At 40.7% G+C, this 27,499-nt stretch overlaps 1 protein-coding gene across 2 annotated transcripts; it reads left to right on the plus strand.

The window, feature by feature from the left end:
• On the plus strand, nucleotides 1–25,839 carry nfe2l2a (nfe2 like bZIP transcription factor 2a). 2 transcript variants are annotated; one of them, XR_013816891.1, is made up of 6 exons: nucleotides 57–251; nucleotides 11,974–12,246; nucleotides 20,332–20,427; nucleotides 20,548–20,694; nucleotides 23,879–25,158; nucleotides 25,452–25,839. XR_013816891.1 is itself a non-coding variant. In XM_079821777.1 (5 exons), exons 1-5 carry the CDS (start codon nucleotides 210–212, stop codon nucleotides 25,085–25,087), a joined length of 1,767 nt encoding a protein of 588 aa, XP_079677903.1. In that variant the 5' UTR covers nucleotides 1–209; the 3' UTR covers nucleotides 25,088–25,839. The 2 variants fall into 2 exon arrangements, 1 of the variants encoding a protein (XP_079677903.1); XM_079821777.1 differs by having other exon boundaries at nucleotides 1–251; nucleotides 23,879–25,839.
• Nucleotides 25,840–27,499: the final 1,660 nt, after the last annotated feature.

Below are 27,499 nucleotides of genomic sequence, written 5' to 3' on the forward strand. Positions count from 1 at the left end.
GGAGTGTGGGCGGGGCCATCAAATGACTGGGGCTTTCCGTATATTTTCATAACTCCACAGACACAGCATTTCCTTCTGAAGTGCAGCGAATAGCAACGACAATCGGACGTATTTATTTTTAAGCCACATTTTATTTCGCTGTGAAGGATTACAAACAAATAAATCACATTAGGAGTTACGGCGGACGGGGAGAGATCCTCTCAGACAAGATGATGGAGATTGAATTGCCTAAAATGCACCCAAGCCAACAGGTAAATAATATTTAATAATAATTATTTGCGTTACTAATGTTATAACAATGTCACAGTAGCCTATTTCAATAGTATTACAATGCTACTAAAATGTAATTTGGGCTATGATGTTACATCATTTGCCCTTTGAACCTCGTCTTATGTGATGTATTTATTGCTCTTGTCATGTATGTTACCAAAGACACACAGACACGCTCACACACACACTTCCATGTGACTTTTTTAATAGCCTCGCGTGTTTTAAAGTTTCAATACGAGACTATTTAGTTAGTTTCTTTAACTCATGACATGGTGGAATAGTTGAAGCGTCGTTTTTATATGTATAGTCCGTGTTTGAGAAGGCGTTTCCTCTCGTTTCTGATCTTTTCACACACAATTCTGCATAGTCATTGAACGCGGGCCGTCCTATAAGAACGAAAGGAATGAAGACACATCGAAATCCCAGTATAAACATATCGCAGTGATGGGAAGCGAAGCTGGCACTCCATTGAACTTCTGTCATGAGATGTGTCGTTGCGCTTTGATGTTTTTGCGTGTGATCCCGCAGCAGACAGACGCGCTTCTGCGCATGCGCGCTCACCGGCGCCTTGCACAATAGCAGGCGGCTCCAATCTGGAATGTGGCTGTTTATTTTATCCTTGTGTCCTGACGTAAAGAAGTGATCCTCGGCTTTAAGAGTTTAATCTCTATCAGTGCTACTTTCATTCTTTATACCTATGCTGAAAAAAATGTTTTTGTAGAGTTTTGATAGCACTTTATGTCTTTGACAAACATTACATAATGCTGAACAGATCGGTAGTGTTGTCAGTGAATGCATGCAAATATATGAATCAAGGTTGAGATCTTTTATATTATTATTTATTTTTATATTTTTAGACATCCACCATAGCAACACAGCTGGTGTAGAGAAAGTCAAACAGGGAAATATTAATATATAGAAGCAAAAAACCATCATGATAACACACACCACTAAAATTATGCCATACACATTCATTTAACAACATAAGATGTGACATAAAACCCTAATGTACATGACTGATAGCAAAAAAAACTAAAGAAAACATAATAATTAAAATGAAAACCCATCAAATGTGATCCGTCACAGAAAAAATTATGATTTTACTGTATTTTTTTAAAATTATTTTTACTTCCAAAAACGGTACTTACTGTTAACCAATGGGTTTTTGCTGTAGCATTTTACTGTCTTTTACTGGTAAAATTACAGTAATTTTTTACTGTGTACAAACTCAACACAGGGCCTGAAATTCGTACAAATATTTTTTTTTATAAACAAACGGTCAGTGAAAGAAAGCACTTGACCTCCAGAAGATCAAGCTTTATTTGAGCTATTTTATTTTCTCTTGTTTTTTTGTCTCTGTAAATATGAAGAAACAGTAAATACAACATTCAAATTAAACAGACGACATTTATGAAACACACGCACACCAGAATGGCTAACAACATATAAAGTGTAACCTAAGTGTTATGAAGATACAGATATCTGACGCATTTAAAACTCACAGCCTTTCATGCTAGGCTATTTTTATGTTAGATGAGATTTTATCAAACATAATCAATGACACCAGATTAATGATTGTGCCGTGTGCTTTAGACTACCTAATGATCTGTTCGGCAGTCTATATTGTAATAAAGTGTTATTAATAAAATTATTAGCTGTTCCCAAAACTGTATGTATAAATGTTTGTGCTGATGCCCACAGTACACATTTAAAGGCACAATATGTAAGATTTTTGGATTAAAATATCCCAAAACCACTAGAACAGTGTTGACTTGTGTCCCAAATGTTTTCAAGAATGTTTAAATCCGGAGAAATAAAACATTATACCCGCGTTACGGGCAGAGGTGGGTAGAGTAGCCAAAATCTGTACTCAAGTAAAAGTACAAGTACTTACTGAAATATTTACTCAAGTAAAAGTAAAAGTAACAATCGTAATATTTACTTGAGTAAGAGTAAAAAAGTATTCGATGAGAAAACTACTCAAGTAGTTAGTTACTAGTTACTTTCGATCTGATTGATAAGCGAAAACCCTGAATTTCAGGCTACTTGGAGAGCTTTCACACACCTCTCTGTAACACTTTACAATAAGGTTGTATTAGTTAACATTAGTTAATGTATTAGTTAACATGAACTAACCATGAACAACACCTCTGTTCAGCATTAGTTAATCTTTGTCAACGTTAGTTCATAAAAATCCAGCTGTTCATGGTTTGTTCATGTTAGTTCACAGTGCATTGACTAATGTTAACAATATTTTAATAATGCATTAGTAAATGTTTAAATTAACATAAAGATAAATAAGTGCTTTATAAGTGCAGTTCATTATTAGTTCATGTTAACTAATGTAAGCTAATGAACCTTATATATATATGTATATATATGTATATATATATATATATATATATATATATATATATATATATATATATATATATATATATATATATATATATATATATATATATATATATATATATATATATATATATATATATATATATATATATATATATAATATATATATATGTGTGTGTGTGTGTGTGTGTGTGTGTGTGTGTGTGTGTGTGTGATTAATGGTTAAACAGTGTAAATTAATGGTGTGCTGGGCTAACTAGAGCTCTTCTTAAAACATACTTTGTTCTTATATTTGTATAAGTATATAGGCTATTCTTTAGGTAGGAATAAAATACAATACCGTTTTTATTTGTATGTATTTTCTACACTTCAGACAGGTGTCTGTCCGGATTTGTGTATAAATGCAAGACGTCACATTAGGCTATTCAATTTGTTTCGTTTTGTGAAGAAAAGGATATGTAAATGTGCAGATGTGAACGTTTGTTTGTGGACGTGTGTTGTTTGGAGGATTCAAACGATTCATTGCTTGCACAAGAGCGCATATGAGGAAAACACTCGGACAGTGTGTGAAATAGTATTATAATAAGGGAAAATTTCCCATAGTTACCAAATGACCGTTAATAGTGTTCAAATATAGGCACCATTGTGACACTTACCGCTACATGTTCTTTTCAGGGTGGAATTCTTGTATGCTGAGAGATGTCAGTTCGTTTTGGTGCACACAACATGCATCGCATTATGAAACTATTCTTTTTGACATCTTGGAGTGAAAACATAGACTGAACTTGAGGCCACGGGCAATCTGCCTCCCGTAGCTCACATCTTCCGACTAAACGCGCGCTAATTATAAGCGGGTGATGCGTAGCAACCTCTCGCGAAGCAGCCTCTCCAACGTTTCGCGAGACTTGCGAAAGTTATTCACTTATTTTAATATATATAATATAATTATTACTATTTGACAGTAACGGAGGAACGCCACCGAATGTAACTAAGTAAAAGTACAGTTTTTTCACAAGAAATTTACTTGAGTAAGAGTAAAAGTACCCATCTTTAAATCTACTCTAAAAGTACAAGTTACCCAAAAAATGTACTCAAGTAAATGTAACGAAGTAAATGTAATTCGTTACTACCCACCTCTGGTTACGGGTAAGCGCTCGTCTGCGGGAGTCGTCAAGCTGTGACCTCTAACGGCGAAAAATGACATATTACATTTTTCTTTTTTCTTTTGTGTTAAAGGATTAGTTCACTTTAAATTCCAACCTCACTGATGTCTTTCTGTCTTCAGTGAAGTTTTTTGAGGAAAACATTCCAGGATTTTTCTGCACATTATGGACTTCAATGGGAACCAACAGCTGAAGGTCCAAATCAATGCAGTTTCAAAGGAAGGGCTTCAGAGACTCTGATCCCAGACGAGGAATAGGGTCTGATCTAGACAAACCATCGGACATTTTCAACAAAAATAAACATTTATATACTTTTTAACCTCAAATGCGCGACTTCGGAGTTGTTCTTCTTCACGGCGTATGACATCATCACGTCAGAAAGGTCACATGTCGTACGTGGAAGTACCGACCCAGTGCCGAAAAACTCCATCTCATGTTGTTTTACCTTTATTTTTGTAAAGGCCGCTTGATTTAGTCTGTGCACGTTTGTTTTAACACTGGGTCGGTACTTCCACATACGTCATGTGACCTTTCCGATGTGATGACGTTATACGCCGTGAAGAAGCACAACACCGAAGTCGCGCATTTGAGGTTAAAAAGTATAATAAATGTTTATTTTTTTTTAGAAAATGGCCGATGGTTTGTCTAGATCAGACCCTATTCCTCGTCTGGGATCAGAGCCTCTGAAGCCCTTCCTTTGATTTGGACCTTCAACTGTTGGTTCCCATTGAAGTCCATTATGTGGAGAAAAATCCTGCAATGTTTTCCTCAAAACAAGTCATTTCTTCTCGACTGAAGAAAGAAAGACGTGAACATCTTGGATGAGATGGAGTGAGTAAAATATCAGGACATTTTAATTTTGAAGTGAACTAATCCTTTAATAAAATATCACCCGAGCTTTTTGTAAACAGCAGGGCTCCGTCATTTCTTTGAGTATTCATCATCTGAATCACATTCCCAATCATCCCCGTCGTAGATGACAGCAAAAGCACTGAGTAGTTGTGCGTTTGGGTGTCTTTTTTGAGTGTTCACCTGTGCTGGTAAACCGGTTTGGACATTGACTACGTGCAGCACCTGCCTGAAAATAAAACAGAACAAGCTGCTCTCTTGTTCCTGCAGCGGTATATTCCACATTCCCGCGTCTGTATAGAGGAACAGGAAGCGAGGCGTGAAAAATAATCTCTGCTTTATAGGGAAACTTTGCCGTTTTAATAACAGCTCTGGTTTCCCGTTTCCATTAACCTGGATAATGATCACAACTCTTTGGCCATTAATTATGCAGTAAAGGTGTGTCTTGGATATTCTCTTTCACTCTAAATACAATCCCACCATCCATCGGCTCTGACAGTGACATCAAATGCAGCTGCGACAATCACACCTATGAACATAACATACTCGACAGATGTTTAATACAAAACCATGTGATCAAGCTTCATCATCATCACCTGAGCACAGGCTTTCTTACATCAGGTCAAAAACAGGATCACCAAACGGATGATATTCAGCAAATACTGTTTCCACTCGAGCCTTTGGTATTTTACAGGTGTTCATCATAAATAAAAGGAAATCCCGCACGCTATCGATACTCACAGAGACTATCACAAACCTTTACTAGCAACGTTTCGGTCTCATGACCTTCATCAGGCACACACACGTGTATATCCTTTTCTCCTACGCACATATCTATTGCCAACAGGTGTGCGATGGTAATTGTCAATTAATTCGAGTAGTTCATCAACAAATGTCCTTTATTTTTCCATTCATTTACTCACCCTCATGTCATCCAGGCCACATATTATTATTGTTTTCTTTCTGTCAAACACTAAATATTGAAACATTTTACTTCAGTATTACTGATATACTATTTTTATTCTTAATATTTTTTATGAAATTTTATGTTCATATTTTCTATTCTAGTTCATTTTAATAAATTTGTATTTTTTTAATGTTTTCTTTTATTAATATGTCTGTGTAGATTTTGAAGTTGTATTTTTACATTTATTTAATATTAGGTAGAGCTGGGCGATAGGGCAAAAAAATATATATTATCACTATATTTTTTTCCTTATCATATAATATTAATGTTTATCATGATACTCATTCACCATTAATGGGGGAGGAAATGATTTCCACATATTTGACCTTGAGAATGAATGTAAAATTCACAGAGTAGCTTCGTTTTATTAAAGGGATAGTTCACCCAAAAATGAAAATGAGCCTATGATTTACTCTCCCTCAAGTCATCCTAGGTGTTTATGACATTCTTCTTTCAGACGAACACAATCAGAGTTATATTAAAAAAGTCTTGGCTAATCCAAGCTTTATAATGGCAGTAATAGTTGCTCTGTTTTTGAAGTCCATACAAAATGCCTCTATCCATCATAAAACTGCTCCATGCCACTCTGGGGGTTAATAAAGGCCTTCTGAAGCAAATCAATGCGTTTGTGTAAGAAAAATATCCATATTTAAAACTTTATAAAGTAAAGTGTTGGCTGATGAAGGAAATCATGGGCTAATTTTCATTTTTGGGTGAACTATCCCTTTAAGGGCTGCATGAAATCAATTTATTTCCCCCTAAATTCTGTGTTTTCCGTTTTATTTTTATTATTTTGGGGGATTCTGTGTTTTATGATTTAATACAAATTTATATCAACTTTAATAATTTAATCAAGCTTTTAAAATGTAATCAAATAACAAAATAACAATACATTTACAACAAAAATATTAAAATAAAATGCTGTAAAAATGTAAAACATGGACGAAACAATATTTTGGTTGCATGGTGTTCCTTAGAAATAATACTATTATTTTAGTTAATATGTTTAGTTAAACCGGTCTTTTATTTTGACGGTTTGCCGTGGAGATCTTTCGGTTTTATGCTGCGTTCCAGGCACGTTTTTGAGCCCGTAAGTCACAACTTCAAACCACGACTCACGACTTTGTAGCGCTCCAGGAAAAGTCAAACTGCCTGAGCGATAGCTCGATGTAAACAAAGCATGGCGGACCATACGGGACTTATGCTCATTTACAATCATTTCTATCGCCAAAGGTGCTTACTCCTGCTTATTTGAGGGAAACGGAGGAGAAAAAATGGCGCATAAGGCAAGAGAAGACTTTTATTTTACATTCTTTGTATATTCCCACCGCATCCGTAGGGGCTGCCATTGTTGTTTTCCTCAAATGAAACGGTGAAGAGCTTCTCAGAGCAGCTCTGGAGATGAAGTTCATCTGTTCATGTCCTCATATATTGAAACCCCCCCAAAACAAACAATGAAAACAGTCAATAGTAACCATTGTAAATAACAAGCAGTTCAAAACAATATTATAACATGACTTAACAAAAACACATTACATAAAGCTATTTAACAAATATGTTAAAATGTTATAATTGTATTTAATATTTTTTACAAGTTTATAATATATAACTTACTCTTTTTTTAACTTCAAATGTTTTGTTACGTTTGTGCTTGGAAACAACTCTTACTATCCTTAATTGGTCTTGTTATATTGCAGCGGAGAAGGAACTGAAGATAATAATAGTTTACTTTATAATGATAATACCAATAAACCGCAATATTTTCATTTTTGGATGAACTGTTCCTGTTTTGTTTTTAACGGTCATTGATTTATAGCATATATAAATGCTTTTGTAGCAGGATATGGTTAGAAAGAAAACATCTGAACTAAACAATCAGAAATACATTGTGTGTGTGTGTGTGTGTGTGTGTGTGTCCAATCCGTCTTCTCGTGAGAGCGGCCCATTTATCAGTTGTTTGTATGTTTCATCATCTCTGTGGCTCCGCCCCCGCCTGTTATCTGGAGTTATCCGGAGAGGATGTGTGTGTGTGTGTGAGGGAGATGGGCATGTTGTTACATGTCTCTGTCTGACCCACTTAATTATGGAATCGTTTTTATATAATTTAAATCAATCATGAATTCATGGTTAGTTCTGATGGCGTATTTAGTTGCGCTGTAAAATCTGCTGTGATGTCAAGGCTGATGTCTGATTCAGAATTGCAAAAGAGAATTGGTTCCTGAAAAAGCGGCACAGTTCCTCTGTTGTCAGTACACACTTCTTCTCTGTTTAGTCCCCTGGGCCTTGTGATCTGCAGCTATACGGGAAGCTGATTTTCTCCAGATCTCCAGTCACATGGTGTTTCTGACCTCACGAACAGACACATACAGACGTTTATGCAAAGCTTGGGCTCTGTAAATAAATGCTAGAGGAGGTTAAAGACTAAGTAATCCATATCTCAGACACTGTTGATGTAATAGAGAATTGAGTTTCTGCAACTATCAATCAAGAAAGTCTGAGGCCAAGGTTTCATAAATATTTTTGCCTCCCAGCCTGGGAAGAATTTTAATGACCAGCATTTATAATGTCTCATCTGCTGATGTATAACATTTGAACAACATTTCTCATTATAGCACTCGAGTGCAGAGTGGCTGATTAACAATTTAAAGGGACAGTTCACCCAAAAATGAAAATACTGACCCTCACATCGTTTCCGAGCTGAAAGACTATGTTCGAAGCACAAATGAAGATATTTTAAACGAAACCTGAGATATGTTTGTCCCTCCATTTGAAAGCAAAACCAAAATTTGAATGCTTGCAAAAGCGATAGTAAAATAAATAAAGTCTTCTGAAGAGAGATCGCTTTATAGGCTTTTATTTGCATATAAACATTGATAAGCGCAGATGCATAGAGCACATCAAATATGGCAAACAAAGCTCAAACATGCGCGAGAACCGATGAAGCGTGATCGTTTCAGCTTCTGTTTTACCATATTTGATGTGCTCCATGCATCTGCGCTTATCAGTGTATACATGGGAATACAAGCCTGAATTAAATCTGATGACAAGGATCTCAAAATGGCCAAATGTCACGCTATTAATCTGTCAATATATCGCTTTATTAAGTATTCGATAACAACTTTTGACAACAAGTTTTCAACTTTTATGTTATACAAGTTACACTCTAAAAAAAAAAAGGTTCTATATGGCACCAAAAATAGTTCTTGGCTCGTAATCATAGGGGAACCTTTTTTAGTGCTATATAGCACCATTTTTGGTGCTTCAGTGGTTCTTCAGCGGTTCTTCAGAGGTTCTTCAGCGGTTCTTCAGAGGTTCTTCACCGGTTCTTCAGAGGTTCTTCACCGGTTCTTTGACTAAGGTGCTATATAGCACCTCTGAAGAACCACTGAAGCACCAAAATTGGTGCTATATAGCACTAAAAAAGGTTCCCTTATGGTTACGAGACTTTTTTTTTAGAGTGTAATGTACTTAAGTATTTAAAGTTATATAAGATTAAACTAATTTTTAAGCCAGTTTGATGTAATTTAAGTTGAAATAACTTATACATACTTATACATTACCTTTTAGTAATTTCAGGTTAATTAAACTTTATCACTTATCACACATCATTTTATCCCTTAAAACTCATCTTTGATCACCAAAATGACACATTTAAACGTTTTTTCCTGTGAAAAATATTTCTTCATGTCTTAAAATAGCTTGAATGTAACTCTACACCCTTGCTTCATTTAGTATTCGCGGATTCATGAATATGCAAATGAGCTCCGCCTCCACTCACTCGCACCAGCTCTCAGATCCACTCGCTCAACTTTACTGTAATAAACGCTGCACAGAGGTATCGCTCTTTACAACGTCAGACACATGACGGGAATTAATATGATTGGCCTTTGCTTGAGTCAACAAACAGCTAATAATGTGTTGCTAATGTTACACAAACCATGTTTTTCATGTCTTCAGTATCAGTCAGCATCCTAGAAACAACTCAGAACATCAGTGGAGAGGCATAAAGTTCATCATAACATCGTAATATACATCATATACATAATTCACCTGCTGTATTGCTAAATGTAACTGATTTTTCATATCAACAGAAAAATATAGCGGGATAACTGACTTCTCTGAGACTCCGCCCACTGCTTCAGAGAATAGTTAATGATATGCTAAAGCCCGCCCACACGCTGACGTGATTGGTTACAGGCGATTTCAAACCGTGTTTTTGAGACTGTCTTTGGTTCACTGCAGTTTTAAAGAGAAATACTCAGCAATGTTGACTTGGTTTGCTCATGGTTTGTCTTTAAGCATATTAGAAACACCACATGGACATATAAACAACATTAAAAACTTGATTTTCCCCACAGGGTGACTTTAAGATGCTGAAATGCATTTCCTTCTAGGTAATTGTTAGCATATTTTTGTAATACAGACAGACTCTTTTTTTATTTTTTATTCTGTCTGGAAATGTCAGTATTGCGTCAGACATGGTGGACTCATCGCCGGACTAGTTCAGGACTGTTAGTCAGACAAATTAGCAATACTTCTGAAACCGTTTAAAGGCATTTCACATTAAATGATGAGCTTGTCACACATAATCAGTGCCCAAAAAGTACATAAATCTGCAAAACACTTCACTCATGAACCACTCCAACATGAAATGTCTCTGTACTGTAGGCTACTATACCTGTTGTAGCTGTTAAGAAAATGTATTTAGTTCCATATGTATGTTTAAATATTATAATGTTATTTTTTTAATGTCTTCTATGTTGGTTATGAAAAGTGAACAGCATGAGGTATGAGACATGGAGTGGGTCAGACATGATTTTGACCACTTCATTAAGTTCTGTTTTGTAGAAAGCCTTTCTTTAAAGTGAATGTCGTTTTGTTAATTGTAATCAATGTTTCATCAGCCAATTGGGGCATTCTGGGCTGAGCGAGCGGAGCTTAACTGGTCAGTATTATTAAATTGCAGACAAAGATTTTGGATCGGTTGGTGCGGTACAGGGCCCAACATCATATTCTTTCATAGGGCCGCCCCTGGGTACAGGGAATCATATATTTTGACATGTAGTGGAGTAAATAGTATTGTATTATGCCTGGGAAGTTTTCCAAAATGAAAAACAAGATACTTAAAAAATATATGAACTCTTAATAATACAAAGCAATGCTTTGTTACTGTCCACCACAGTGTTGTTTTAGAATCATTGTGATACTATTATAGTGTTTATTCATATTTAGAATAATTTTAGTGTTATACATTTTCTGTCATCATTTTAAGTTAAGTCAGAGTTTGACATTTTTAATTCATTTTTAGCGTTTTTAGTTAAGTTAAGCTAAATCAAAAATGAGAAATGGTACCTTGTAAGGGTTTAGTTTCACTTACAGTTTATTTTATTTCAAGTAGTGAAAGGTTTTTTTTTTCTGTGGTTATAATTCTAGTTAACTAACTTTAATAACCCTGGTCCACAACTGCACATAATAGAAACCTTAAAAAAAGGAAAAGTGTACACATCTAAATAATGCTTCTTATTATTCCTGTTGGTCTATCAATGTCACATCAACATGCCATTGACAAGGACGCCGTCTAGATGTTCAGTTATCTGTCCTTGCATCAGACAAACACCCTGATCTCTGTAGTTAAAACAACATGACGGGTGGCGCTTCACTCTCGGCTGCTGATTGGTTGGAGCCGCTGTTCACTCCTCCTGATCTTTGTTGTGCACTTCTCTAGAAAACAGGCCGTGTTTTACCACAAAATATAAAACTCCAGTTTAGGGTATGCAGTTAGAAAGAAGTGTGAGAGCTACATAAATAGTTGAATATGAATGGTATTTGATATACTGTATAACATGACCACGGATGTCTTTAAAAAGATTATATTTTATATGCTCCAACTGGTCACCATCATTTAGTTTCATTTTAAACACATTTTCAATTCACTAGTAATTTTAAAAGGTCTTGCAGTGTGACAGAGAATAAATATCCCATGTATTCTGTCAATGTTTTAAAAAATTGTCTTTAAAATTAGTCAGGTCACACAGGACATGTCAACGTCCCACATACAGACCATATGAGTGTTTTAGTTAGAGAAATATGAATAATACTTGCTTTCGAGTTTTGAGCTGACCTTTAAATCTGCCACTAACATTTATAGTAACACTAACAGAGTGTGTGGGTGTATGATTTGGTAGTTCCCAGGGATGGGATGAAAAAGGAGAAGAAGCATGTATTATTCACGCTGTGTTGTCGTTGCTTATCTGAGGCGTTTGGAGGAGGGCTGGGCTCCTAATCCCTCCTGGGCAGGCAGGGTGTGGTCAGGAGTGTGTGCTGCATCCCCACAGCTGCTCTCATGCCCTCTCTCTTATCTCTCTCTAGGACATGGAGCTGATAGATATCCTGTGGAGGCAGGACGTGGACCTGGGCGCGGGGAGGGAAGTGTTTGATTTCAGCTACAGACAGAAGGAGGTGGAGCTGCGTCGTCAGCGTGAGCAGGAGGAGGAGAAGCGGCAGCAGCATTTGCGGGAGCAGGAGAAGGCTTTCCTCGCACAACTCCAGCTGGATGAGGAGACCGGAGAGTTTGTCCCTCGAAGCCTTCCGGCCAGCGGCGCTCTGACGCAAACCAACACAGCAAATGGCGAAATCGCACAGGTACGCATGCACAAGTCCATCCCATGAGATCTATCACAGACACACACACACACACACAGGTGCTCAACAGGCCTCACCCTCCGCTCATATTACTGGGTGCAGCTGCCTAGTTGCTTGGTAACTGCTACTATGGCATAATTACAGGAACTCGGGAGGTAAGGCTTCTGGGTAAACGCAATTCTACGAAATGGACCCTTGCAAACAATCCCAACACAACATGGATAGGAGGACACTGAAGACCTGCTTTTCCCAGAGGCACGTGCGTGTGTCGCAGATGTACTACGTGATTTCAATCTTGTACGATGCGAGTTTTCCGTGCATAACCGTGGCATAAAGTTATGGAGCAAACTATTTTTCACACCAATGGCGATCGTTCTAATTCTATGAGAATAGTCTAGCCATCAACTATAACGATAACGGCACAGAGGAACGATATGGTTGGATTTTTTCCCCAGCTGATAAATGATAAAAACATTGAAAAACATTGAAAGACCTCAAGCATTTGAAGTTATGAATGTTATCGTTCTTTGCCGTGGCCGATAATATAGTTCCTACTGAAATGAATGTAGACACAAATGAGACAATTGTTCACACAGAGTAAAAGTTTACAGCGATAAAATGATAGCTCAGCTCATTTGATGAGAAATGTTGGAGATCATAAGGAAATCTATGAATTTTGAATGGCAGCCAAGATAATAAGGTGACATTGACAATGTTGAGTTTTGATCCAAACCATCCTTTTGGTTGAGATTGACATTTCAATGTTTAAAGTATGGTCGATCAGCATGCAAATTTTGATGAAAGCCACACGAGTGGTGACAGTGATATTAAACGAACAGTAGGATTGTTTGACTTGAAGTGGCGCTGCTCAGACCGATCGGTGTACAACATTAAAGTACTGCAAGCTATTATGGAGCAGATGGCTCTGTATGTTTTTGAATTGATCGCTCTGCACAGCTATTGATTTGTTGTTGTTGGCCACAAGGTCATGTAAGTATCTCTGTGGAATGCTATGCTCCACGATCAGTGGGGTGTTTCCAAAAATCAGGCTTTACCTGATTTGTTCTAATCCATCCTAAACGTGGTTAATGGGTGGGCCTTTGAACACCCATTGTAAATGTTCCAACAACATTTAGCAGATTTCTTAAAGTGCAACTGACACAAACAGAAGCAAGCATGAGTCCTGTGTCCCGTTTAGACCATTCTTGCGTCTGAAATCGAATACTTCCCTAATCTCTACTATATAGTATGCGGAAAAAACAGAATGCCAACAGCCCTGCTGAAAAATCCAGCATAAACTCCATGCGGGTTTCTGCTAGTTTAGCTGGTGGACCAGCATAGTCACGCTGTTCTCAAGCAAACCAGAGCTGGTGAAGCTGGTGCACCATTATTAATCAATGCCATCTGAAGTTTTGAATAACAAAGTAAAAATGCAAATTGGTGAAACATTTCAAAGGGTTTGTCTGCTGTTTCAAAGGATCTGTACACAAATCACTGTCAAATACAGAAAACAAAAACATTTAGAGATATAAAAACTGAAAAATGTCATAATCATAAGCGCTGTGTTCAATAACAGGGGTAATGAGAAGAGCTCTTTCAATGGCATATAATGGCATATGATAATCAAAATCCATCTGTCAGTCACTGATTCAAAAACTGCACATAGTAAAAGGTTTGTCATTGAGTCAGGAGCAAGAAATATTGTAGTCAATAGTGATAGCATGCACTTTCAACAGTTTCTGAAAGAGAATTCATTCAACCAGTCAAGGGCCAATTGCCCAACTAAAGTGAACACTGATCACCATAATGGTGACTTCAAACAGACTTTATAAATAAACAAACAGACTTTAAAGAAATAAAGCAGGTTTATAATGAGTGAACATGCTGATGATGTGTTTGGAGTTGTTTAAGCACCCTCTGGTGAAATATGACTGATTTTAGCAGTTGGTTTCATCTAAGGCCGAATGGCTGTGAGTCAGTTGTAGTTGTTGTGTTTCTGGTTGACTCTTCTTTTTTCTGTTCTTCTTGTTCCTCTTATCTTCAGTGATTCTGCTTGTTAACCGCAGGTGTCATCACTAATGGTTAATCATCACTTGTAGAGTGAATCTAGTTTTTTTTCACTAACTGCAACATTGCTTCAGTGTTACTTTTACTCTCTGTAGATATGGGCCATATGAAAACTGAGCAGTGTTCATTTTTACTCTGCCTATAAATGTAACCTGCATAAAGTGTTTATTAAATAATTTATTACAATTAATTGGACAATTTTCTTGGTCTTTATTTAACTATGAACACACTAAAAAAAACATGATATGTAAGACATTCATGAGTTTTGTTGGGGTCTTGCTGGGATCATACCAGTACCCAGAAGATAACATATTCTGGTTCACCAGCACAGCAGCATTTCAAGGTGGTCCTAGTTTGCAAAACATACCTTATGCTGGTCCACCAGCACACCCACTATCCATACTGGGGACCAGCAAACCATCAACCAGCATCCCATGTTGGGAACCAGCAAACCATCAACCAGCATCCCATGTTGAGGACCAGCAAACCATCAACCAGCATCCCATGTTGAGGACCAGCAAACCATCAACCAGCATCCCATGTTGAGGACAAGCAAACCATCAACCAGCATCCCGTGTTGGGAACCAGCAAACCATCAACCAGCATCCCGTGTTGGGAACCAGCAAACCATCAACCAGCTTTCCATGTTGAGGACCAGCAAACCAGCGACCAGCATCCCATGTTTAGGACCATCAAACCAGCGACCAGCAGCCCATGTTGGGGTCCAGCAAACCATCAACCAGCATCGCATGTTGGGGACCATCAAACCAGCGACCAGCATCCCATGTTGAGGACCAGCAAACCAGCGACCAGCATCCCATGTTGAGGACCAGCAAACCAGCGACCAGCATCCCATGTTGAGGACCAGCAAACCATCAACCAGCATCCAATGTTGGGGACCATCAAACCAGTGACCAGCATCCCATGTTGAGGACCAGCAAACCATCGACCAACATCCCATGTTGAGGACCAGCAAACCAGCGACCAGCATCCCATGTTTAGGACCAGCAAACCAGCGACAGGCATCCCATGTTGGGGACATCAAACCAGCGACCAGCAGCCCATGTTGGGGTCCAGCAAACCATCAACCAGCATCGCATGTTGGGGACCATCAAACCAGCGACCAGCATCCCATGTTGAGGACCAGCAAACCAGCGACCAGCATCCCATGTTTAGGACCATCAAACCAGCGACCAGCAGCCCATGTTGGGGTCCAGCAAACCATCAACCAGCATCGCATGTTGGGGACCATCAAACCAGCGACCAGCATCCCATGTTGAGGACCAGCAAACCAGCGACCAGCATCCCATGTTGAGGACCAGCAAACCAGCGACCAGCATCCCATGTTGAGGACCAGCAAACCATCAACCAGCATCCAATGTTGGGGACCATCAAACCAGTGACCAGCATCCCATGTTGAGGACCAGCAAACCATCGACCAACATCCCATGTTGAGGACCAGCAAACCAGCGACCAGCATCCCATGTTTAGGACCAGCAAACCAGCGACAGGCATCCCATGTTGGGGACATCAAACCAGCGACCAGCAGCCCATGTTGGGGTCCAGCAAACCATCAACCAGCATCGCATGTTGGGGACCATCAAACCAGCGACCAGCATCCCATGTTGAGGACCAGCAAACCAGCGACCAGCATCCCATGTTTAGGACCATCAAACCAGCGACCAGCAGCCCATGTTGGGGTCCAGCAAACCATCAACCAGCATCGCATGTTGGGGACCATCAAACCAGCGACCAGCATCCCATGTTGAGGACCAGCAAACCAGCGACCAGCATCCCATGTTGAGGACCAGCAAACCAGCGACCAGCATCCCATGTTGAGGACCAGCAAACCATCAACCAGCATCCAATGTTGGGGACCATCAAACCAGTGACCAGCATCCCATGTTGAGGACCAGCAAACCATCGACCAACATCCCATGTTGAGGACCAGCAAACCAGCGACCAGCATCCCATGTTTAGGACCAGCAAACCAGCGACAGGCATCCCATGTTGGGGACATCAAACCAGCGACCAGCAGCCCATGTTGGGGTCCAGCAAACCATCAACCAGCATCGCATGTTGGGGACCATCAAACCAGCGACCAGCATCCCATGTTGAGGACCAGCAAACCAGCGACCAGCATCCCATGTTGAGGACCAGCAAACCAGCGACCAGCATCCCATGTTGAGGACCAGCAAACCATCAACCAGCATCCAATGTTGGGGACCATCAAACCAGTGACCAGCATCCCATGTTGAGGACCAGCAAACCATCGACCAACATCCCATGTTGAGGACCAGCAAACCATCAGCCAGCATCCCATGTTGAGGACCAGCAAACCAGCGACCAGCATCCCATGTTGAGGACCAGCAAACCAGCGACCAGCATCCCATGTTGAGGACCAGCAAACCAGCGACCAGCATCCCATGTTGAGGACCAGCAAACCAGCGACCAGCATCCAATGTTGAGGACCAGCAAACCAGCGACCAGCATCCCATGTTGAGGACCAGCAAACCAGCGACCAGCATCCCATGTTGGGGACCATCAAACCAGCGACCAGCATCCCATGTTGAGGACCAGCAAACCATCAACCAACATCCCATGTTGAGGACCAGCAAACCATCAACCAGCATCCAATGTTGGGGACCAGCAAACCATCAACCAGCATCCCATGTTGAGGACCAGCAAACCATCAACCAGCATCCAATGTTGGGGACCATCAAACCATCAACCAGCATCCCATGTTGAGGACCAGCAAACCATCAACCAGCATCCCATGTTGAGGACCAGCAAACCATCAACCAGCATCCAATGTTGGGGACCAGCAAACCATCAACCTGCATCCCATGTTGAGGACCAGCAAACCATCAACCAGCATCCAATGTTGGGGACCAGCAAACCATCAACCAGCATCCCATGTTGAGGACCAGCAAACCATCAACCAGCATCCAATGTTGGGGACCATCAAACCAGCGACCAGCATCCCATGTTGAGGACCAGCAAACCAGCGACCAGCATCCCATGTTGAGGACCAGCAAACCAGCGACCAGCATCCAATGTTGAGGACCAGCAAACCAGCGACCAGCATCCCATGTTGAGGACCAGCAAACCAGCGACCAGCATCCCATGTTGGGGACCATCAAACCAGCGACCAGCATCCCATGTTGAGGACCAGCAAACCATCAACCAACATCCCATGTTGAGGACCAGCAAACCATCAACCAGCATCCAATGTTGGGGACCAGCAAACCATCAACCAGCATCCCATGTTGAGGACCAGCAAACCATCAACCAGCATCCAATGTTGGGGACCATCAAACCATCAACCAGCATCCCATGTTGAGGACCAGCAAACCATCAACCAGCATCCCATGTTGAGGACCAGCAAACCATCAACCAGCATCCAATGTTGGGGACCAGCAAACCATCAACCTGCATCCCATGTTGAGGACCAGCAAACCATCAACCAGCATCCAATGTTGGGGACCATCAAACCATCAACCAGCATCCCATGTTGAGGACCAGCAAACCATCAACCAGCATCCCATGTTGAGGACCAGCAAACCATCAACCAGCATCCAATGTTGGGGACCAGCAAACCATCAACCAGCATCCAATGTTGGGGACCATCAAACCAGCGACCAGCATCCCATGTTGAGGACCAGCAAACCATCAACCAGCATCCCATGTTGAGGACCAGCAAACCATCAACCAGCATCCAATGTTGGGGACCAGCAAACCATCAACCTGCATCCCATGTTGAGGACCAGCAAACCATCAACCAGCATCCAATGTTGGGGACCATCAAACCAGCGACCAGCATCCCATTTTGGGGTCCAGCAAACCATCAACCAGCATCCAATGTTGGGGACCATCAAACCAGCGACCAGCATCCCATGTTGAGGACCAGCAAACCATCAACCAGCATCCCATGTTGAGGACCAGCAAACCATCAACCAGCATCCCATGTTGAGGACCAGCAAACCATCAACCAGCATCCCATGTTGAGGACCAGCAAACCATCAACCAGCATCCAATGTTGGGGACCATCAAACCAGCGACCAGCATCCCATGTTGAGGACCATCAAACCATCAACCAGCATCCCATGTTGGGGACCATCAAACCATCAACCAGCATCCCATGTTGAGGACCAGCAAACCATCAGCCAGCATCCCATGTTGAGGACCAGCAAACGGGAGAGGATTTATGAATGGCAGTGAAGCGACACAACTGAAGCCTTGGGTCACGTGACAGTAACCACATGGCGGATGAAGTACGTCTGGAATTCATTCATACTACACACATTCATACTATCTAGAATGTGCTTTTTTAATGGTCGCAAAGCAAGAACAAATTCAAATGCAGTACCTACTCAGTGCTATTTCGGACGCAGCCGCACGCCTTCATCAGTTACTCTTTGCTTGCACAGCACTTTGCATTCTTGCCTTCAGTTGGAGTGAAGCAGATGAGGATGGACAGTCAAAGGAATGAGAAGCACCTCCTCGTGCTCCCTGATTACTGCTTTATCAGGTAATCAATCAAATTCATATTCCAGAATCAGTATTAAATGTGAGGAATGTAACCAATCTCCATTCAGTTTTTAGCCTGTTCCCACTGAAACACAATAGCCATGTCAGTTGCTTTCTCATAAACATGTGTGGTGTTGTGATATTTAAAGAGAAAGGTCTACACAATTTGAATCTGCAGTTTTAAAGAAATTGTCGTTGGAAAAACCTACGCTCTATTATTCTATAGGATAAATGAAGTTTCAGGAAACATGAGCTGAGATATAGTTTATATCAGGGGTGTCCAATCCTGCTTCTGGAGGGCCACTGTCCTGAAGAGTTTAGCTCCAGTCCCAATGAAACACACCTGTACCAGCTACTCAAGGTCTTACTAGGTGTTTCATTGGGATTGGGACTAAACTCTACAGGACAGCGACCCTCCAGGACCGACTTTGAAGACCCCTGTACTAATAACTTCCAGGCAGGTGTGTTGAGGCAAGCTGGAGCTAAACTCTGCAGGACAGTGGCCATCCAGGACCGACTTTGGCATAGTTCTAGTTAAGCTCAGAGGTGTTTATTCCTCCAGCACAGTAATCCTACAGACCTTGATTCGCTGGTTCTGGTGTGTTTAGTCAGGGCGATAAACTTGAATTGTCATAGCGCTTCCAATTGTTAATGTTAACTGTAGAAACCGCAGTGATATTGAAGCATTCATAGATTTACGATAGTGAGAGCGGTTTAAAATAGTGAATGATTTAGCTGAATGTGACTGTATGTCAACAGTATTGAGTAACGTCATGCTTTCTCTTTCTCTTTCAGAGAGCCCAAAGGAAAAGAGGCAGTAGGCTGATGTAAGCCAGATTTTTAAAACCTGAACCGTCGGACCACTTGTAGATAGGACTAATGAATTATATCTTTAAAGGTTATAGTGCTTTGGTCCTTTATGTCACACTTTTTAAAGAATGATCTTTTGTATCTCTTTGAATGTGTAAAACTATTAAATAAAAAAAAGTGACTCAACTGCTGGACAGGTGTCATTTTTTATATATTTTAAGTTTTTTTCCCCCCAAACTTTGCAATGGTCAGGAATTTGATTGACGTACCACTGAAGTGTAGTTGAAATATTAATGTTCAACATTAACTCTGGGTACATCCAATGGCAACATTATTTTTAGTTGACATTACATTCAAGTTTCATTTTCAATGTTTGTAAACTAAAGTAATTCCGAATCTGCGTAACATTGATTACCAATGATTGTTGTGACTTGTATAAAACATGTAAAAAAGCCTTAAAGTAATGCATCCAGAGCACACATAATTAAATTTACAGAAGTTTAAATCCACATCTACACAATACACACTTCCACTTTACCTGTAACCAGAGATAATAGATGTTCTTTGTTAACGATTAACTCAAAGTTTCGAGAACTGTCAAAGAATCAGCATTTACTTGCACGTGTCCTGCTCTGTGTGTAGATGCATTGGCTTTATTGGGATGTATTTGACTTGCAGAACGGGGCTTTTGCAGAACAAAGTGGTGATGCCCTGTCATTCGATGAGTGCATGCAGCTCCTGGCTGAGACTTTTCCACTAGATGAGCCGGCTGAGGTAATTGCGGGATATATATCGCCCATGTAACACCTCACACCTCTTGGCAACACAACACTTATACATGTCAGTGCACTTCAGTCTAATTGTCTCTCTCTCTCTTCTCTGTTGTCTGTGCAGCCAGCCCCGCCTTGCCTGGATGTCTCCGTTCCACCTTCAACAGATCTCATGATGCCCGCAGACATCCCAGCCTTTACCCAGAATCCTTTGCTGCCAGGCTCAATAGATCAAGCCTGGATGGAGTTGCTCTCACTCCCAGAGTTGCAGGTATGAGCCCTAAACCAGACCTCACCTAACACCCTGTCTAGGCAACACAATAAAAATGTATATTACATTGCGATTTAAAATACTCAGTTTCAAATAAACATACCGGCCAACAGGATCTCCAAGGTTAACATGCAATCTTAAAGGGATAATTTACTCAGACTTTGGTTCATCTTTGAAATGCGAATAAAGATATTTTTAATGAAACCTGAGAGACTGTCCTCCAAAAAAACCCTGACTCTATAGGTCGTTTTTCAAGCACCTTATTACAATCTTTATTTACATTTTAAAGTCATGCGCCTTCTAGCTGGCGTAAAAATAATGACAGTGTCGTGTTACATCTGTTGTCATGAAATCAATCAAAATGCGTGTTCATAAATGCAATGTGTGGACTTTTTACCACCATTTGTCATATTTCCATTTAGCGAAAATATTTTTTTATTAACAACTACTCCTACCCCGCCCTTAAACCTACCCAGTGATTTATAGTGCATATACACTTTATGAGCATGTGTTCCCTGGGATCGAACCCATGATTGCATGATCACATGATGTTGTATTTTGCAATGCTCTATCAATTGAGCTACGCAAAACCTGAAATATGACGCAAATAAAAGGAAACAAAGCATTCAAATAAAAGTGTCCTGTTGTCGATAGGGGCGCAACTTAAGTATATGCTCCTATGGGTCGTATTTCAGGGAAATATGCAAACGACCTATATAGGCATATTGGTTGGAGGACATGTTGCTTCCACATGATTTCCAGAGAGAGGCTGTACTCTGGTGTATACCAGCTGTGGTTTAGAAAGGTGCAAACAACCCTGTTACTGAGCAACACCCAAATGACCCTCTCTGAGCTCATGCTGTGGTCTGACAGGCAGCTTGGGATGTATACTTCATAAAGGTTTAAAGTTAAGGTCCTTTCATATGACTCACGTCAACATTACCCAATGCACTGAAGCATCAAGCTACATCGTTACCGAGCAGGTCAAGCGTAGAAACACTCAAAAGTTCAAGCAACTGTAACTCTGCCAGAAAATAGCCTGGTTTCCATTACAGATTTGCTGAAAACATTTGCGTTATTTTCTAAATGTCAATAAAAAACTGTTGTGAAGTGACGGTTTCCATAAACCGATGTTATGCGACTAGTCGTTCTAAAAATCATGGCATCAGATGTTGGTCGGTTTACGTATATAATCGCAGCCACCGCACTTACTATTATTTTTAATCGAAGGAGACGTAGGCGTGTTATCCAAACTTTATCCAAAGCCCCTTAAGGCCTGTGCACACCGGGACGATTATCGTGCGCTTATCGCCAGCGTTTATCGGCGCGTTTTTGTGTTCACACCCAAGCGATTTTCACTGGCGATGCGCCGAGTGAACGTGCAAATTCAGTAGATGGCGCTCCCGCTACACAAGGTGGAGCTGCGGCACTTTACGCTTAAGAACAGAGACAGTATTTACGCACTTGCCAAAACCATTCACACACTTTTTGCTAACTGGCAAGCAGCATTAGCAGCTCATCTTCTTCTTTGTCTACTTATTTCCTCTTCGTCGGATCAATGTGTGCTCGACAAGACCATTTTGTGCTTGAGCGCCACCAAGTGGTGTTTAACTGTAACTTCAGAAGCTCCAGCCACGTGAACAAAAGCGGCGATCTCATTGGTCAGCCAGTTTTTAACGTGCTGTGTCAAAACAAAAAAACTAACCCATGGCGTTTTTTTAAAAATTACACTATTACGCCTGCCGTTTTGCGCGTCGGTGTGAACCCTCACATTGGCGCCCTTTGTTTAGTCACGAGGAGTTAAATGTCGCATTAAACGCGCACGAAAATCGTCCCGGTGTGAACAGGCCTTTATACTTGGGAGCACCTCCTATGAGGCGTTTCTGGGAGGAACTGTGGATTCAGAATTTCTGGATGAACAGATCAACCTTTTTTGAGTTGTGTAATGCAGTAAGGCTTCTTGTAGCGACTGCTCCAGTTTCTACAAATAATGTCTCGTCATCTAAACATACCGCGCCATCTCTAATGAATGATCATGTGACTTTTACGTGCACCAGGTGACCTGTAAATGCGAAAAAAATAGCCCTAACCCTTTCCATAGCAGTTTTGCAAAATATTCCTTTTTCGTATTGTAAAAAACCACCTCATGCATGAAAACATAAAAGCATAAAACTTTTTTTGTGATATATGCGAGTTTTTGCGGAATTGACGCGTTTCCATTGGGCTTATTTTCAATTCATAATAGAGGAATGTGGATTTTACCGATAACTTCGCCGGCTAATGAATGCATAAGTGAACAGCTAAACTATCAATTAGATGATAACAATCATGATATTATACATTTGGATCGGCTTTGCGTGTATTTTTGTCACATTGTTTTAACCGCTTAAGGTACTAGTAATGCTAGCGCCCTCTCATGCTGTATTCACACCAAACGCGAATAGAGCGTCAGGAGCGAGTGATTTCAATGTTAAGTCAATGGAAAGGCGTGTTGACGCACGTCTGGAGGTCCTGCGGCTCGATAGACGCATTTTGCACGGCGCGATGGACGCGATTCCGCCTCATTCGCGCGTCCAGTTCGCACGAATGACGTGAATTGGATGTGAATTGAGCGTCTTGCGCGATATGCGCGTTATGCGCGAGTGGTGCTTTTTGTGCATTCACGCGTTTGAAGCGAATTCGCGTTTGACGCCCTTTAACGCGCGTCTATTTCGCTTCAAACGCTCAATTTATACGCGCGTCCAATTCACGCGCGAATGGATTCAAAATGTTCAAGCGTCAAACTAGACGTGGTAGACGCGATTTTGACGCTCTATTCGCATTTGGTGTGAATGCAGCATTAGACTTGACTGCAAACATAGGCTACTGCTGTTCTTTCAGCAAACTAGAGGGCGCTCACGTACTGTATGATGACAGTGGACCCTTCTCAGCCGCTCCAGCAACCCAGACGCAACCCGGAACAACTTTCGGCATGGGTTTTTTCCTATAACCGATATTAACCGATGAATCGGTTGACCTCTAATTCGTCATTTAAATGTGCGCAATTTGAAGGGTAATGGTAATGCAGCTATTGTGAAAGAGTGTAACAATGCTTTTATCCCAACTCGTACTGTAACCCGTTTGTCTCATATGAGTCTTCACATTGGATTATGGTGCTCATACTCTGTTCTTTTGTATTTTTTAGCAGTGTATCAACATGCAGATGCAGGAGACATTGAATATGGATGGATATATGAAACCTTCGGGAGAAGCACAGAACCCAAGCTACAGCCAATACCTGCCCGGGATGGACCATCTCTCGTCCGCCCAGACAGAGGGGTGTCCTCCTGAATACATCAACACCTATGACGGATCCTTCAACAATATGGTGTCGCCCAACCTCAGCCAGATGAGTCTGAACGTCCCGGACGTGGGAGCCGAGTTCAGACCGGAAGAATTCAACGAGCTGTTTTATCCCGAGATGGAGGCCAAAGTGAACAGCGTTCCTCTCGCATCCGACGGAGGAAATCTGGCCGAGATCGCCAGCGATCCTCCTGTAAACCCCATGGATCTGCAGAGCTTCTCGCCCGGAAACTTCAGCTCAGGAAACCCAGAAACTATAGGGGAATTCCCAGATTCTGATTCTGGCTTGTCGCTGGACTCCAGCCCTCGCATGAGCTCTCCGGGGAAGTCCCTGAATGGGGACGGATCCTTCGGTTTCAGCGACTCCGACTCCGAAGAGATGGACGGCAGTCCGGGAAGCACGGAGTCCGATTACGGCGAGATATTCCCGCTGGTTTACCTCAACGACGTAGCTCACGCATCTCTCTCGGAAAAGTCCTCCGCGGAGCAACAGGAGATGAAGGCGAAGAACCCAAAGACGGAGCCGGCGGAGGCCAGCGGCTACTCCAAACCTCCCTTCACCAAAGACAAGCAGAAGAAGCGCTCCGAGGCCCGGCTCTCCCGTGACGAGCAGAGGGCAAAAGCCTTGCAGATCCCGTTTACCGTGGACATGATCATCAATCTGCCCGTGGACGACTTCAACGAGATGATGTCCAAACACCAGCTCAACGATGCCCAACTGGCCCTCGTCAGGGACATCCGCCGGCGGGGCAAGAACAAGGTGGCGGCGCAAAACTGCCGCAAGCGGAAGCTGGAGAACATTGTGGGCCTGGAGTACGAGCTGGACTCGCTGAAGGAGGAGAAGGAGCGCCTGAAGAAGGAGAAGAGCGAACGCAGCACCAGTCTGAGAGAGATGAAGCAGCAGTTGAGCACCCTGTACCAAGAGGTCTTCGGGATGCTTCGGGACGAGCAGGGCAAGCCTTTCTCGCCCAACGAATTCTCCCTTCAGCACACCGCGGACGGCACGGTTTTCCTCGTTCCTCGCCTTAAAAAGACTCCCGTTAAGAACTAGCTCTGTTTTCTCTTCTCTCTCCTTCCACACTTGCTTCTGTTTTTTGGTACTGCTTTTCTCTTGCTCACACGGTGTCCTAACCAGGCATGACGCAATAAAGCGACAAAGGCTCGTCCTCCTAACCAGCCACAGGACAGTTGATCAGTCGATTGGCAGCTCTTTGAGCAGGACAGTGGTGGGTAGCTCCGCCCACGATGAAATCCCATTGGTCCAAAATGTTGCTGCACATGTAAACATCAAGTATGTTCTGATTTGGTGCAGTTTGGTTGCGTCAGTGTGTTTGTCCTAACTAGCAACAGGACAGTTTGTCAGTCAGTTGGCTTTTATTTGTGCAGCATTGGTCCAAAAATGAGCGACTGGTTAGGACACGGTGTAAGTTTTACGCAGAAGAAACAACTAAATAGGAGCGTATTTTGCTTATACGTTAACTGTTGAAATGGCAGAACTATTATATACGTTTTGCGTATTCTACTTTCCTAATATTCTTAATCTCTGTTGGATTTTGTACTCCTTTATATTTTCTCTGAGATTCTTTGACCTGTATGGTTTGTAAATACATTTATACTTTATTTGCTATTGAGATAGGAACAAATGTACTGTATATAAATAGATCACGTTTTAGTATGCTAAAAATGGTTGTGATCATTTGAAGTCTGCACTTATGTCAGTTTTTATATCTTGATTTACTATTCTATTGCTATTTTATCTCTTGACTTTATGGCTTTATATTAAATAAATATTTAAACCAGTGACGTCTTGAATGGAAGTTGGTTTGTGATGAGAATGGAGGAGGAAGTGGATATGTACAATAAGGCATAAGGAAGTCAAAATCGGTTACATATAAAATATCAAAAGAGGTGACCTATTTTTAGAGAACAATGTCACAACATGTCTACTACACGAGCAATACTGTTCAAAATGAAGACAGACAAGTATTGTGACAAGTAAAGGTGAAAAGTGAAAAATCACATTGTTTTGCGGATACCACGTGGTCTGGTATTTTATCAGATGTAGTGACATTATTCCAGTTTAACGGGTTAGTTCACCCAAAAAATTAAAATTAGCCCATGATTTACTCACCCTCAAGTCATCCTAAGTGTGATGACATTCTTCTTTCAGACAAACACAATCAGAGTTATATTACACATGTCCTGCTCTTCCAAGCTTTATAATGGCCCATAAAATAATTTATGATAGATAGATGCACTTTTATGATGGATAGATGCACTTTTATGATGGATAGATGCACTTTTATGATGGATAGATGCACTTTAATGATGGATAGATGCTCTTTTATGATGGATAGATGCTCTTTAATGATGGATAGATGCTCTTTTATGATGGATAGATGCACTTTAATGATGGATAGATGCACTTTTATGATGGATAGATGCTCTTTTATGATGGATAGATGCTCTTTTATGATGGATAGATGCACTTTAATGATGGATAGATGCACTTTTATGATGGATAGATGCACTTTAATGATGGATAGATGCACTTTTATGATGGATAGATGCTCTTTTATGATGGATAGATGCACTTTTATGATGAATAGATGCTCTTTTATGATGGATAGATGCACTTTAATGATGGATAGATGCTCTTTTATGATGGATAGATGCACTTTAATGATGGATAGATGCTCTTTTATGATGGATAGATGCACTTTAATGATGGATAGATGCACTTTTATGATGGATAGATGCTCTTTTATGATGGATAGATGCACTTTTATGATGAATAGATGCACTTTTATGATGGATAGATGCACTTTTATGATGGATAGATGCACTTTTATGATGGATAGATGCACTTTTATGATGGATAGATGCTCTTTTATGATGTATAGATGCACTTTTATGATGGATAGATGCTCTATTATGATGATAGATGCACTTTTATGATGGATAGATGCTCTTTTATGATGGATAGATGCTCTATTATGATGATAGATGCACTTTTATGATGGATAGATGCTCTTTTATGATGGATAGATGCACTTTTATGATGGATAGATGCACTTTTATGATGGATAGATGCTCTATTATGATGTATAGATGCACTTTTATGATGGATAGATGCTCTTTTATGATGGATAGATGCTCTATTATGATGATAGATGCACTTTTATGATGGATAGATGCTCTTTTATGATGGATAGATGCTCTTTTATGATGGATAGATGCTCTTTTATGATGGATAGATGCTCTATTATGATGATAGATGCACTTTTATGATGGATAGATGCTCTTTTATGATGGATAGATGCTCTATTATGATGATAGATGCACTTTTATGATGGATAGATGCACTTTTATGATGGATAGATGCACTTTTATGATGGATAGATGCTCTTTTATGATGGATAGATGCTCTTTTATGATGGATAGATGCTCTTTTATGATGGAT

Source organism: Gobio gobio (assembly GCF_949357685.1).
Source record: "Gobio gobio genome assembly, chromosome: 7".
NCBI classification, from domain to species: Eukaryota; Metazoa; Chordata; class Actinopteri; order Cypriniformes; family Gobionidae; genus Gobio; species Gobio gobio.